Source organism: Ammodytes marinus (genome assembly GCF_949987685.1).
Source record: "Ammodytes marinus genome assembly, chromosome: 20".
Classification (NCBI taxonomy): Eukaryota; Metazoa; Chordata; class Actinopteri; order Uranoscopiformes; family Ammodytidae; genus Ammodytes; species Ammodytes marinus.
This window is the reverse complement of record NC_137224.1, coordinates 9,585,733-9,598,984: the sequence shown is the minus strand read 5'-3', so window position 1 is coordinate 9,598,984 and position 13,252 is coordinate 9,585,733. Positions and strand designations below refer to the sequence as shown.

The following is a 13,252-nucleotide window of genomic DNA, read 5'->3' as shown; positions in this document are numbered from 1 at the left end:
TAAATGTAATCAGCATTTTGTTCCCAGTTGAACAAAAAACAAACAAAACACAAAACACATATGATTGAAAAATCCCCACACTGCTTTTATCTTTAACAGGCTCCAATTATACGGAGCTAATCTGGGCATATTTCCCTGGGGAGGCAAAGACATAATTGCCAGCAATCTGCCCAATGATATCAGCGCTGTTCTTGTGTGGCATTAAAATGACTTGACACATCTGGGAATGATGTGTGTTGAATTGTTCTATACGCCACACTTGGCTCCATGAAAAGGGGTCAATTAGAAAGACAAACAGGCCGGGGACTCAGTCTGGATACAGAGGAACTGAAAGAGGGCAGATGGTAGGCAGGAGACTGAGCCGCCTGCCCTTGAGCAATGATGTAAAGTCATTGTTGTTAAAAAAAAACATAACAGCGGAGAACTCACATTTTTTTAGGGCAAATAGATCCAAAAAATCTCAACGAAACTTGATAATACTGTAGTTACATGTGAAGCTATTGTTGCATTTCCTAATACAAGTGGCACTGACACATACTGTACGTGTAAAGTAAGTAAGTAAACAAACAGCCTCACCAAATAGCATCTCCACGTGTTGTGTGCGTCCTCTGCTTGCCTGCTCTCTCTCTCTTCTGTGTGTTTGACTTAGTCTTCTCTTGCAAGTTTATCTTCCATCAGAGAAGTTAAAACAAAAATCAACAGAAGAAGAAGAAGTGCCTTCTCATGGACTCTCTTTCCTCCACTTTGATTCTCTTCAGTGAGGTGAAATAGTCAGTCCCTCTCTCGGTCAGTGACACATCTCGGTTGTGATCCAAACCGCCGCATGCAGCTAAACAACGATAAATGTGCGCTTTCAATTAAAAGCTTTGTGCTCTGCTGATCACGCTGCCCTTTACGAGAGGCGAAGGAGGCGGATCGGAAAGCAGCAGAGAAGCAAGAGAGGCTGATGGTGAGTGTCTGAAGAGCAAGTGTGTATTCTTCTCTGTGTGAGTGTGTAAGAGAGAGAGAGCGAGAGACAGAGAGAGAGAGAGCAAGTGAGTGATAAAGAGGGGGAGAGGGAGCTGGCAGAGAACTGGCTATTAACAACATGAACATCCCACCTCCCCATTTCTTCTTCTTCTCTTTCCCCAGCACCATTTTCTATTTATGGTTGACACCTGCATGCTCCCTTAAGGACACCCAAATGCAATTCCCTTCCTGGCATTACTTGAACAACAATAGTCATCATTTCGAATCATCGTTTCTATTCTGCGTACATGTCTTGCCTGAAATACAGCTGTGCTACATTGTTCTCCTGAGTTACCAACGTTGTGGGAACAGGGTTAAAACTATTTTGAAAAAGCTTTCAATCCACACCTTCAAATGATACACCTTATATGTCGGCGTCAGATATTCATTGTTGTGATTCAAACTGTAGTCCAGTGTTTGTGATGATTGATTGCGAGGTCCTGTTTGATTAGAATCCATTATTTCGACACCTCTGTTTACATTTCCAATAGGTTGAGTGTGCCGAGCTCTCCATCAAAATATCTGAGTCACTCATGCGGCGCAAAGTCATTATTTTCCTTAGCACCCTTTCGATGTGACTGATATAATCGCTATCATAATTAAACAGCAGTCGTTTGGCGTGCAGACAGAGTACGCCTGAGCAGTATTTAAATTAGCTGTTTGTTCTACAGTTTTCCAACATGAATCCTCGGTTTGTGTTCGGAAGCTTAACCCTCTCCTGCAAGCGTGTGCAATCATCTCTAAATAAGCATTATTAATAGTTTAAAGCTGTATTTTATTTTCATATTCCTAAACAGTTATTATACACTTCTTACTTGTTAGGAAGATTTTTTGGTCTGAAGGGGCAAATAGTGAGGACAGTGACTTTGAGTGACAGTGAGAGAGGATAGATCCCACAATCATGTTAGGTAGGTTGTGCCCAATCTAAAGCCAACACGCTGAAATCTCACATTCATAGCTCTTAAAGATTTAGATATTCCTTTAACCAAGAATGCTCCAATGTACATTTTCAGTATCTATTTTTTGATGTCATATCATAAGACCACAATCTTCTAAATAATGAAAAAAGCATTCATGCAGTAGAGGGTTTAAATATTCTTAATCGTGGAAGCTTAGTGGATCGACAGAGCAACACTTTCCCCCCTCTCTGCTAATTTAAACTATTTGAGATTAAGCAGCCTGCCTACAGCATGTAGCGCGAACGGAGTGCTTATTTTAATGAGCAGGTGGGAGAGATTATTGTTTACCTAATAGCAAGCTCATTTTCCTGACTAATCTTTTCGATGATTACTCTATTGACACACTGCAGTCAGAGCAGAGTTGGATTTTAGGTCCTGTGTTGCCCCGTCATGCTGCAACAAGATTATGCCATTTTACAGCTAGATAAAGCATTTTACAGCTAGATATTTATCTTAGATTGGCCTCTGAGTTGCAATGTATTTACCACAGCAATGTTTTTGTCTTTTGTTTTTAAGGAAATTATGTGATGAGAATATTCCATCCAAAAAGCATGTTTTTTTGGAGGCAACACAGACTATTGTATGCACCGCTGGGGAGGGCAGGTCTTCCATGCATTGTTATTCATTCCATTATGATCACATCAAATAAACACAATTATTCTCACAGTCTCTCTACCCTGGAGCCCTAGAGTCAAATGTCATATACTACAAGGTTGTCAGCACACACACACACACACACACACACACACACACACACACACACACACACACACACACACACACACACACACACACACACACACTGCTTGGTGTCTGCCCCTGTGTGCTCCTTGTCCATTTGAATCAGTGCTTTAGGGAAGCACAACACTGACAAATCCTGACAGTTTTACACTTGATTTCAGGCTGCTGCATTCAAATGAGAAGGCCTCGAGCAGAACTGTTGTGTGTGTGTTAGCATCGCACCACACACATTAACACATTAATCTAGCCATGATGGACCTACTAAACATCGGCTCCACATACCTCTGTTTACGTGTTGAATTGAATCTTACATCCAGGTACATTTCAGGCACATCTCAGAAATTAGACATGGATTGTAGATGACGCAGACAGAGGCAATAATGTAAAACCGGTGTCTGCTTTAGCGGCATCAGTCCCAGAGGGTTTTGGTACTGAATATCTTCTAGCCACTCAGGGGTAAAAAAATTAAAATAAAATCTTAACATCTCCGGCAGGTGTGTTCATAACAGTACAAGTGACATCATAGGCTGCTTTTGCTAAGCAACCTTGGCTGTACGAAATGAGGCCAAGCAGATCAAAACTCAAGCTGATAAATGTCCTATTTCACAGTTCACACAGTATGTTTCTGCATGCGTGTGTGTCTCAGTGTGTGCCTATGTGCCTTGATACATACCGATTTTATGGCTGTTTTTGTACAAGAGGAGGACCTATTCAACCTTTAAGCCAAGTCAATTTGCAGTGGAGCTGTGAGTAGTGAGTAGGAGCTGTATTCCAGAAAGTAGAAAGACTTAATTTCCCCTTTCAGTGGGAAAATTGTTATAAATGGCGCAGGAAATGTTGTAGGTCACCTTCCAACTGACATTATTTTTTACCATGTGATGTAGGACTTAAATCAATTCAAAGAATCCAATTTCAGGATTTAGGCCATTTTGTAAAGTTGGATTTTTAGCCAGAATGGTTAGTACACACAGCTTTACAAACCTAAAAATAGCCAAAGATACGAATCAGTGCACGTCTTGTAGAGCAAGCCTGCAGGCAATGTTGTTACAGTCTTTCATGTAATGTGTGGTGTTAAATGCTCACAAGAGACTTTCCTCTAGCATCGTCCTTTAAGGCAACACCTCCTTAACATAAATACCCCCATACAACAGCACCAAGCCTAGAGATAAGCAGTGTCTTAAAGACCAACTCGGGCAACAAATGTCCTTTCACATGCTGCCACTCTATATCGGGCACACATCACTACAAATATGAAAAGTGTCTGGCAGCGATGACACTGTCAACACTTTGGAGACGAGCTTAGAGGGAGAAGTATCTCCAGAAGGTTAGATTGAAACATATGTTGGATCTAGCTTGACATTGGTTCTGGGTCAAATCTTCAATCTACAACCAGTGTGGAGCCCCAGCAAGCTAGCATCTTTTTAAGTGACGTCACATCGACAAAGCCTCCATATGAAAGCAAACGGGGATGCGACGGATATAAAAGCAAGAGGCAAGATCAAGGCGCAATGTTATGATGAAATAAGAGAGTAAAGTATGTCCCAATAGTATGCCTACTGCATCCTAGATTCTTTTTATCGTCGGATGTAGTATGTAGAATAGAAAAAAGAAAGAGTATGCGATTCGGAACGCAACCACACTGTCTTCTCAACTCTAATGTCTTTTGTGTTGGATGGAGTCAATCTGGAAGCCCCTGGAGTGGGTATACTTAAGTCACAGTGGTCCCTCCCAAGGGTAACTCACTCAAATCTGAGGAGTCAAGAGGAAAAAAGAGGAAAGAAGAAGAAAACAAAGTTTGGCTATAAACTTTTATATTCATCTTTTAGAATATTCTAATGAATTTGACATATTTTGAGTAAAAGTGAACAAGGCGGCTGTTCAGACATGAGACGGACATGTTGCAGTCAGCTTAACATAAAGTGGTGGATGTCTGAATCTGTCTTAAATTGAATCTGAATTGTGCAAACATACCTTAAAATCTAATATAAACATAATACACATTGTGACACATAACTGAAACGGCTCCACAGTGGTCCAGGAGCTCAGTGCGGAGTACAGGAGTACAAAAGGAGTCCATTGAGAAGCACCCAATTGAAATCTCTTTTCATTACAGCAGTCGCTTCATGAGACTAAGGGTGTATTCACACTGGGAAAGTCCGCTAGTTCACTTGCTTTGGTCCAGACCAAATAGAGTTTAGATTTTTTTTGTTTGGTGTGGTCCACTTTCATATTGCCCCTTTTGCAAGTGAACCAGCATCACGAAGCAAAACCACACGTGATCTGAGGTCATTCATTCATTGGACAGACATTCTGGGGTGGAGAGAAGCAGGTAAAACGAAGTAAAAACTGCGAAATATATAACTGATACGATATGGGGTTAAAAATAATAAATAAATAAATAAATAGGCCAACATCTAGCCTATAAATAAAATTTAAAAAAACATCAAATTAGTGTTGTTTCATATGGTTATAATATGTAGGCCTGTGTCAATGTGTGGCTTGTAGCCTATACGATGTGAAACATAATATTTACTGTATTTTTGCTGCTGGACGCGCGGCTCGCGAGGAATAGGCTCAAGCTGACACAGCTGAATTAGCCGTGTGTCAGCTGGGTGTGAGTTCGGCGCGGCTCAGCTCCAAACTGACACAGGGGTAGTATTGACGGTACCGTAACATGGGATGCAAAGTAAAAACACGCACTTCATACAAAGCGCAGCGTGAACCTGTTGTCACTGTGCGGGAGACGCTCCCCTCTCCTTCATCTGATCGCTGAACACATCAGCATGTTTACGCGTCCTGTCTATCAAATGTAATATATTCGCTCGGGGCTCCCGGTCAAACCACAACTAATCTTCCTAACAATGGCGACAACAACACTTTCCTATAATGTGAAGCTGACAGCGATTTATTAAAAAAGAAAAGGCACAGTGCTTCCTGCAATTGGGTCGGATCGAGTCCGGCCAAATTCACACCACAAACGAACTGCAGCAGAGTACGTTTTGAAGCACATCGAGACCACCTCTTCAACTGGGTCTCGGAGCGTTTGTTTGGTCCGCCCCCTAGTGCGATTGCTGTATTCACACCTGTCTGAAAGGTGCGCACCGAAGGCGGAAGTGCATCTGAGTTCGTTTCAACTGAACTAAACACGGCATGTGTGAATACACCCTAAAAGAGAAAGTTAGTTCAGCTGTGGGAAGGGAATGGATATTATTAGGCTAGTTTCCATCGCAGCACAGACTGAATCATATTAACAGTCACCTTAATTGACTTGGCTCGTCCTCCTTTGCTCCTCTCCATTGGCAAACAGGCAACATGATTACGACATTTAAAAAATAGAAAAAAACTTGGCATATGTGTGAATGTGTGTGTGAATCTTCCCTTCCTGTTTGTTTACACAGTTTAACATAAGATCTGCTTGGCTGCCATTATCTGTTGTTGAACCCTGTCATAATGAGTCACGTTCAGTATGTTCATATCAGCTACCACATTAGGGACATGTAGGGGTTTTATTGGTTTGTTGGCCATAGATAAACAACATGCAAAAATGTGTACATGTGTGAGTAAACCCACATTTTACAATGTATACTATATCTGCACAACTGTTCTAAATCTTTATTTCCGGTATTCTATACAATATGACCTTTTAATTAAGCATTATACTTTTATATGAAACAAAAGCAAAATGCAATAATTCTGGATATAACAAAAGCTGAAATTATTAGTGAATTAATCAATTACTTGATCAACAGAGAATTTTCACAAATTTATTTTGATAATTGATCATTCATTTTAAAATACTTTGGAAGTGAAAATGACAGAGAGTCAAAAGCTTCTCAAATTGTTTTGCTTTGTTGGTTGCTTTTTTCCATTTAATTTTATTTTAAAACAGAAACTCTTTATTTTTGGAATCTTGGTCAGACATAACAAAACATTTAAAGACGCAGTTTTCATTATTTTCTTACATTCTATTGACCAAACAATATCAATAAGGCCAGAAAGAAATTGTTGGATTAATCAATAATAGATAATACCGTACATTAGTTGAAGGTCTAAATATTACAAATGAGAACAGGTCTGCATCTTTAAACAAAAAATGAACAGGCTATTTTCCTGTCTGTGGTTTATTTAAAATTTTTCTCCAAATAAACCATTTCACAGATCTAGTTAATGTAGTTATTTGGTGCACTGCATGCTTTTGTCAAAAGGTATGGTCAAAGGTATTGTCAATTTTACAACAACCCAAACAAATGGGCGCTGTAGGGTTAATTTAACTGCTTCAAACTCAGCAGGCATAAAATAACTCTGTGCCCTGTCTGGGGGAAACGAGAGGCCCTTCATCCTGAGGGACTGGCCCAACCTTCCAACGAGTTAGTCTCCTCTTTAACTATCAATTAGTGGATCAAATGGCTTGTGGCCCGCAGCAGGTCAGGTTTTTAAACTCTGTTAATCCGGATGCTGTTGATGTGCACTTCTAGTTTCAACATGCCCATTTTAAATACATTTAACATTGTAAAACAGTTGCCATGGTGAAAAATGAATTGTCAAAAATATCAATAACATCCCTTTGTTTGTAGAACAACAAAGTCATATATTTATCTATATGTCGATGTAGACCAAAGTATTTCCTACATAACTCCCCGCCTTGTCTTAGAGAAATGTGTCAGTAAGGGAAGCACTTCTGAGAGAAAAAAATCGCTCCCTGCTTTCTCACCAGCAAAATGGAGCAGAATGGAGGTCACATTCAATAGACCAAACACACTTTTAGTTTTTTTGTGACAATGGGAGACAATATGAATATAATAATAATGAATCCCATTCAAATAAACATGCCAGCAATGTCTTAAAGATGGACTCCAGCTATATATACATTCAATTGTACGGTAAATGCAGGATATTTCCACTGCTGATTTGTAGTCTGATACGCTGCCCTTCACCTATGTATTAGTCAGCAAATCAGCAGTGAAAAATATCTTAAATTAAGTAAAAAATTTAACATATATTTTATTCTTTAGGTAAGCATTTATATACGTGCAGGTTTAAAACATGTTCCGACAAGGACAAACACACCCGAGGAACAAAAACACCCCATCTCTCAAAAAGAGACGTGACAGTTAGTGTGTTAGGGTTAATATGTCGGGTCAAAGTAGAGTAGTGCAAGTTTGCAACAGAAAAATTCAAAGAGTCCTGTTTGTCAATCCGTTTAAACAGTGACTCTCTACACAGTAACCTTATCATCACCAAGTCATAAGTAATGAACAGGCACTCATTACATCACAGAGACCCCTGCAGAACACTGCACATAGTCTGCATGGTGATGTCATTTGTATATTCCAGTGTTCCAGATTCTTGTGGACTGGAGTACGGCCTAAGTGCGCTTCTCTGTGACACAAGACCCACTAATGTTGTGGGTAATTATAGTTTAGCATGCTAACAATTAGCACCCTTGAGATCGCTTATCAAGTGTACAATAAACAAACCGCCATAGCAGTCGGTTGCAGAGGTGTAATGAGAGTAAACAGTTTATTTTTATTTTTTACTGCTGTTGGCTACCAGATAGCATTAACTTACGAAGTGTTACTAACTACCTGATCACCATAACGTCTACAGTATTTTTAAGGGAACACTGAATGAGTGGACAAGGTTTTTCCGACACATCTTTAGTCTCCTCTCTCCTCATCAGTTGTTTTTTACAGAAGTGTCTGTTTTCGCACCAAAAAATGCTGGACAAAAGTTGGCCACTGACCCAGATATCCTTTAAGGCACTGCAGCAAACGCCACAGCTTCTAATCAATGAGTCAGGAACCAGAAGTTTGTTGCTGGATGCAAGAAAGTCCAAATTACAAATGACAATAGTTAGACCATACACACGCACGCATGCACGCACGCACGCACGCACGCACGCACGCACACACACACACACACACAGACAAACACACTCTGGATCAGTCGAACACTTTTAAGTATGAATGATGATCGGCAAAAGCTATTATCTGACACACAGAAAAAGTCAATAACCTTCTGATGATAACAGAATGAGGTTGAAGTGACAGAGAAATTAAACAATGGATATGGCATTAATTTGATTGCATGCACCGTGTTTGATTGGAACAACTAAATGTGTGTGGTAAGCCAACACAGAGAGAGACAGCCTCATTAATCAACATTTAAAAGTGCCATCTTATTGGCCAGTTGTTCATTGGGGGCTTTATTTTTTTCTCTGTGCGGATTGATCAAGCTGGTCAGCGTGGCAGAGTGACACAGGTGGTGGTGAGTGAAGGTGATTAATGGTTCCTCATCAAAACAGGTGGGCAGAAAATGCACGGGAATGCCGAGGGGCTCCTCTGGAATAGTGGATATACTGTATAACAAATGCATTACACCTAATGTTTTTCAGATGTGAACATTTGCAAGATCGTGACAGAGTGAGTGTACTACATTTCAATATAAATAAACACCTGACTTAACAAGATGTGATAGGTAATGCTTACGCCTCACCCTTTTTCTTCAGAATAACTTCCACTGTTGTGGCTCCAAAGAAACATTACATTTTACAATTATTTTTTACATAGTATTTAGTTGTAAAATCTTTTGTTTATGTAGTGTGTGGGGGGGAGTGGGGGGGGGGCTGCTGCAAATATCAATTTGAATAATGCTCTGTTTTTTTTTAGGCAGTTTTTAGTGTATACTATATAAAGTTATGAGTATTTTTACTCAACACTGGTGTGGGTCACAATTTTCAGCTGCTTTTTTACATCATGTTGCAATGAAACTAAATATTTAATTTAAGCTTGCCATCGACCTTATGGCACAGGTGTGACTAATAACATAAGTATTGACTCTGTTCCATTTCAGGTTGCTCCAGTTCTAGGGCCCTGGTATTGTACATGAGTAATGTACTAGATACTATAGTAATGTAATAGAGCCATTATTAATGTCTAAAAGGTCTAAAACTAAAAGGTGTATGTTCATTCATTGGGATGACACTTTTATGAGAGTCCTTGTGTCATTTAATTACATTTATATGGTGTAACGTTTTGGAAATCAGTCTTTCTAAGTTCAGTATTTACTGTCAGTCCTGGCAGGATATGGTTTGATGAACAACAGCAGATTGAAACGTAAGAAGATATGTGATAAACTGTGGCACACTTTGTAGGATACACACACACACACACACACACACACACACACACACACAAACAAAAATTATACTTTGAAACTCTTCTCTTGTTCCTAGTGAGGGCCAGCCTAAAAATAATTCTAACAATCCACAGTAAATCAGCAGGTTAATGCTCTTTTGCACGCGTAACATAAACAAGAAAATCAGATGAGTGCATATCCTTACCTGAGCTGACAGCCTTAGCCAGTCTGCGCAGTCTCCTCTGGTGTGTCTTGCCTTTGTAGTGGATCTGGGCCTGTGCGCTGGAGTTCAACTGTAAGTTGCACACCTGGCATATAGTTACACTGCCGTTGCCTGGACTACGTCGCTCTCGTTTGGCCCTGTGCCCTACCGCCACCCTCCTCTCCTCCTCTTCATCTTCGTCCTCTTCTTCCTCCCCCTGTCCCTCCTGACTCTTGTCCAGCCATTCAGGGCTTTTCGGGCGCTTCATATCTGGAGAAAGGGAGAAAAAAAAGAGTTGTGGAGGTTATTTATCAAAAGTGTTGAAAGTTAATGTGAAATTAAAACGTTTCCATAAAAGACACATGAGAATGTGTGGTATGCATGTTGTTAAAGCTTCCACAGGGGGGCAACAGAGCGGCATGACTCAATGCAGAGCAGTGTTTTCTTTAATGTGATTCAAAATGCAATTCTAAACGCATTGCGCACCGCTATTAAAGTGCTATATATGTAAGAATCCATAGGTAGAGAAAAATATATGCGTGCATCTCTTGTATTTATCTACATTCTTTGACCAGTGTTCACTATAGTATAAACATACAAATTAAATGATGTGAAAAACCACGGGTTAAAAAATTCTTTATCATTAAAATGTTGAATTAAAGGAGCCAGTAGTATGAAGATGGAGGTATAATTACTTTTTTGATTTCTGACAAAACGTATTTTTTTCTAGTATAACCCGGCCTTTACACATCCATTAGTTGAAAAGAATGGCCTATCTCAGGCCTACATCATCACAGCATTACTGCAGAGACGTGTACAGACCATAGATAAGCATCGTGTTCCAGCTTCTCTCTATTTATCAGATAATAAAAGATGATTCCCGGGGTACACACAGCGACATGTTTCTTTGTGAGAGAGCGTTAATACCTGTAATGGCTGAGCGATTGTGGCAGACTGACAGCATAAATCAAGCGGCAGCTAAACCCCTCACTCTGCGGTGAATGTGGAAAATGTCACCCAAACTGTAACCAAATTCTTTGTGCCATTTCTATGATAATGGCATCAATTAAGTGCTCGTGGTGTTGACCATTTTATCCTCCGCCTTGCTGCATGCAGTGCACCGTCTCTACGTCACACAGAAACCATCATTTGTATATATATAAAAAAAAATCTTTGCTGTTTTAAAAAATTCAATTTGACTATTGTGAAGATGAAAGTTAAATGGAAATGTGTTCACTGGAATTTATCAGCCTTCCGGCGGGCAACATGGACTTCAAAGCCACAGCCCATCACCTTGATTATTTGAATGATGTTTTACTACAGTCAGGCACTGGATAGGGACTGCTGGTTAAGATGATGATGGGGGGAAAAAAGGACAGCCAGGTGATAAGCGTAACCTTAACCTCAACAAACACATGCTGAAAACATACAAAGTGTCAGAAAATATTATAAAATGCCCTCACCTTTTACATAAACCAGGGTCGGACTGGCACATTAAAGCAGAGCAGCCCAACACATACAGCACAAATACCATGAAGACGCCGCGGCTGTGGTGCTATGATAGCCTCATTTATTCCTACAGTAGAATATTTAGTTTCAATGAAAGATTAACAAGGCCCTACTATTAACGAGGCATGCTGTGTCTGCATGCTGCTGCTTTAAAGTACAGGCAATGTATGTTGGTGTTAGCCAATGTCCAAAACTGTACACTCATGCACACACTAGTCTTGGTGTAAACCCTCCATCACTCTGGAGTCATTTGAGCTTCTGCACTCACTCATCTTTATGTGGACTAGTGTTGGCGTACCTGGCAGCCCCATTACAAAACAACTTTAAACAGGTTGCCAGCCGGCCAGCAGCTGCTGCTTTCTGCTGGTGCTCTGTAACGCGGCCAAGGGCTTCTCTTTCTGTCTGGCACCCATGGGGACAGCCCAGTCCTCGACTACGTTACGTACCAAATAACTAAAGCTACTGTTGCTCCATAGTGCAAGCTTAGGCACCTGCAGCTGAAGGTGCATTTAGTGGGTGTGAGTTAGAGTGAAAACTGATCTCAAAAAAGTTATTGCAGCTGTTTTTTATTGGAATATTTTAAGTTAAATGTTTTTGTTTTTTTATCAGTGATGCCGTTAGTGATCCCTAAAGGCTATAATGCTTAGGCACCTTCGTTACAAAACTTGAAAATGGCGTATTTACATCTGTGATGTACTGAATGGTATACTGGAGTATCACACAGGAATGTATGTATTTTTGCGTGTAATTACAACAAAGTTCTTGCACTCTTGAGTTCTTAATACTCCTTTTATGACTGAGGAAATTGACAGTGTTTACTTTTTTAGTTCTTTCAATCATTATAACCGGCATTCTAGGCATTTTAATGGGATGTGCAAGTACTACATTTTTGTTGTATTCTGAACTTGTATTTGAACCAATCATCACATAAAGAACAACTAATGTGAAAAACTAACCAAAATGACGCTGATCACAATCATTTAAATTTCAATCGAAATAAAATTATAATCCATAACATCCACTTGTTAAAGTGATAGAAATTATTTAAAAAACAACCCATTTCATAATTCTTATTTAACATTAATAAGCATGAGCAGTTTTGTTCTTTTCTTACTTGCACACTACAAGAGTACAGAGTTCGATTAAATAAATCTAACAGAATAGTGCATCACATCAACTCTAATTACACTGAAAAAGATAACATTTATTATGTTATGTTACTGAATTCCCATTGTAGAAATACTGTTAATTTAATTATGAGCATAATAGAACCAGCATTTCCATGATGACGCTGTAAAAAAGATAAAGAGTCCTCTATTGATCAGTTTGATAATATGTCAACCTAATGATTAAAAAACAGAGGACCAAACTCATATAGTTCGAGGCATGTGTGAGTTTTTAATTGTTGACTTCTGTCAATGTTGATATACGATAAAATTAGGCTGAAACTAGACTTAATGACTGGAAACAGGCTGTGAAAAATCTTTTCTAAGTGTCCAAGGACAGCTGTTCAGTCAGTTCAAAAGGATTAAACCATTTCATTTTTTCAAAGACAACGAAGAAACGAATAATCCAACAGCATGACTTGATACACAAAATACATGTGCATATCAGTGTACATGTCACTCAAACAGTGAATTTGTTTCCTACTCCACAACTGCAGTCGCACTTGTTAACCATAATGGTCTGCAGTTTG

At 39.6% G+C, this 13,252-nt stretch overlaps 1 protein-coding gene across 1 annotated transcript in view; it reads right to left on the bottom strand.

Annotated features, from left to right (window-relative positions):
* LOC307267422 (zinc finger protein 385C-like) overlaps positions 1-11,867 on the bottom strand; it is a gene marked incomplete at both ends in the record, with an annotated part of 34,281 nt that extends 22,414 nt beyond the window's left edge. Inside the window, 2 exons of the mRNA XM_080049742.1 lie at positions 10,051-10,317; positions 11,855-11,867. Of these exons, the coding sequence (XP_079905868.1) occupies positions 10,051-10,317; positions 11,855-11,867 (280 nt within the window). The remainder of the gene's footprint in view (positions 1-10,050; positions 10,318-11,854) is intronic.
* Between the last annotated feature and the right edge of the window lie 1,385 nt (positions 11,868-13,252).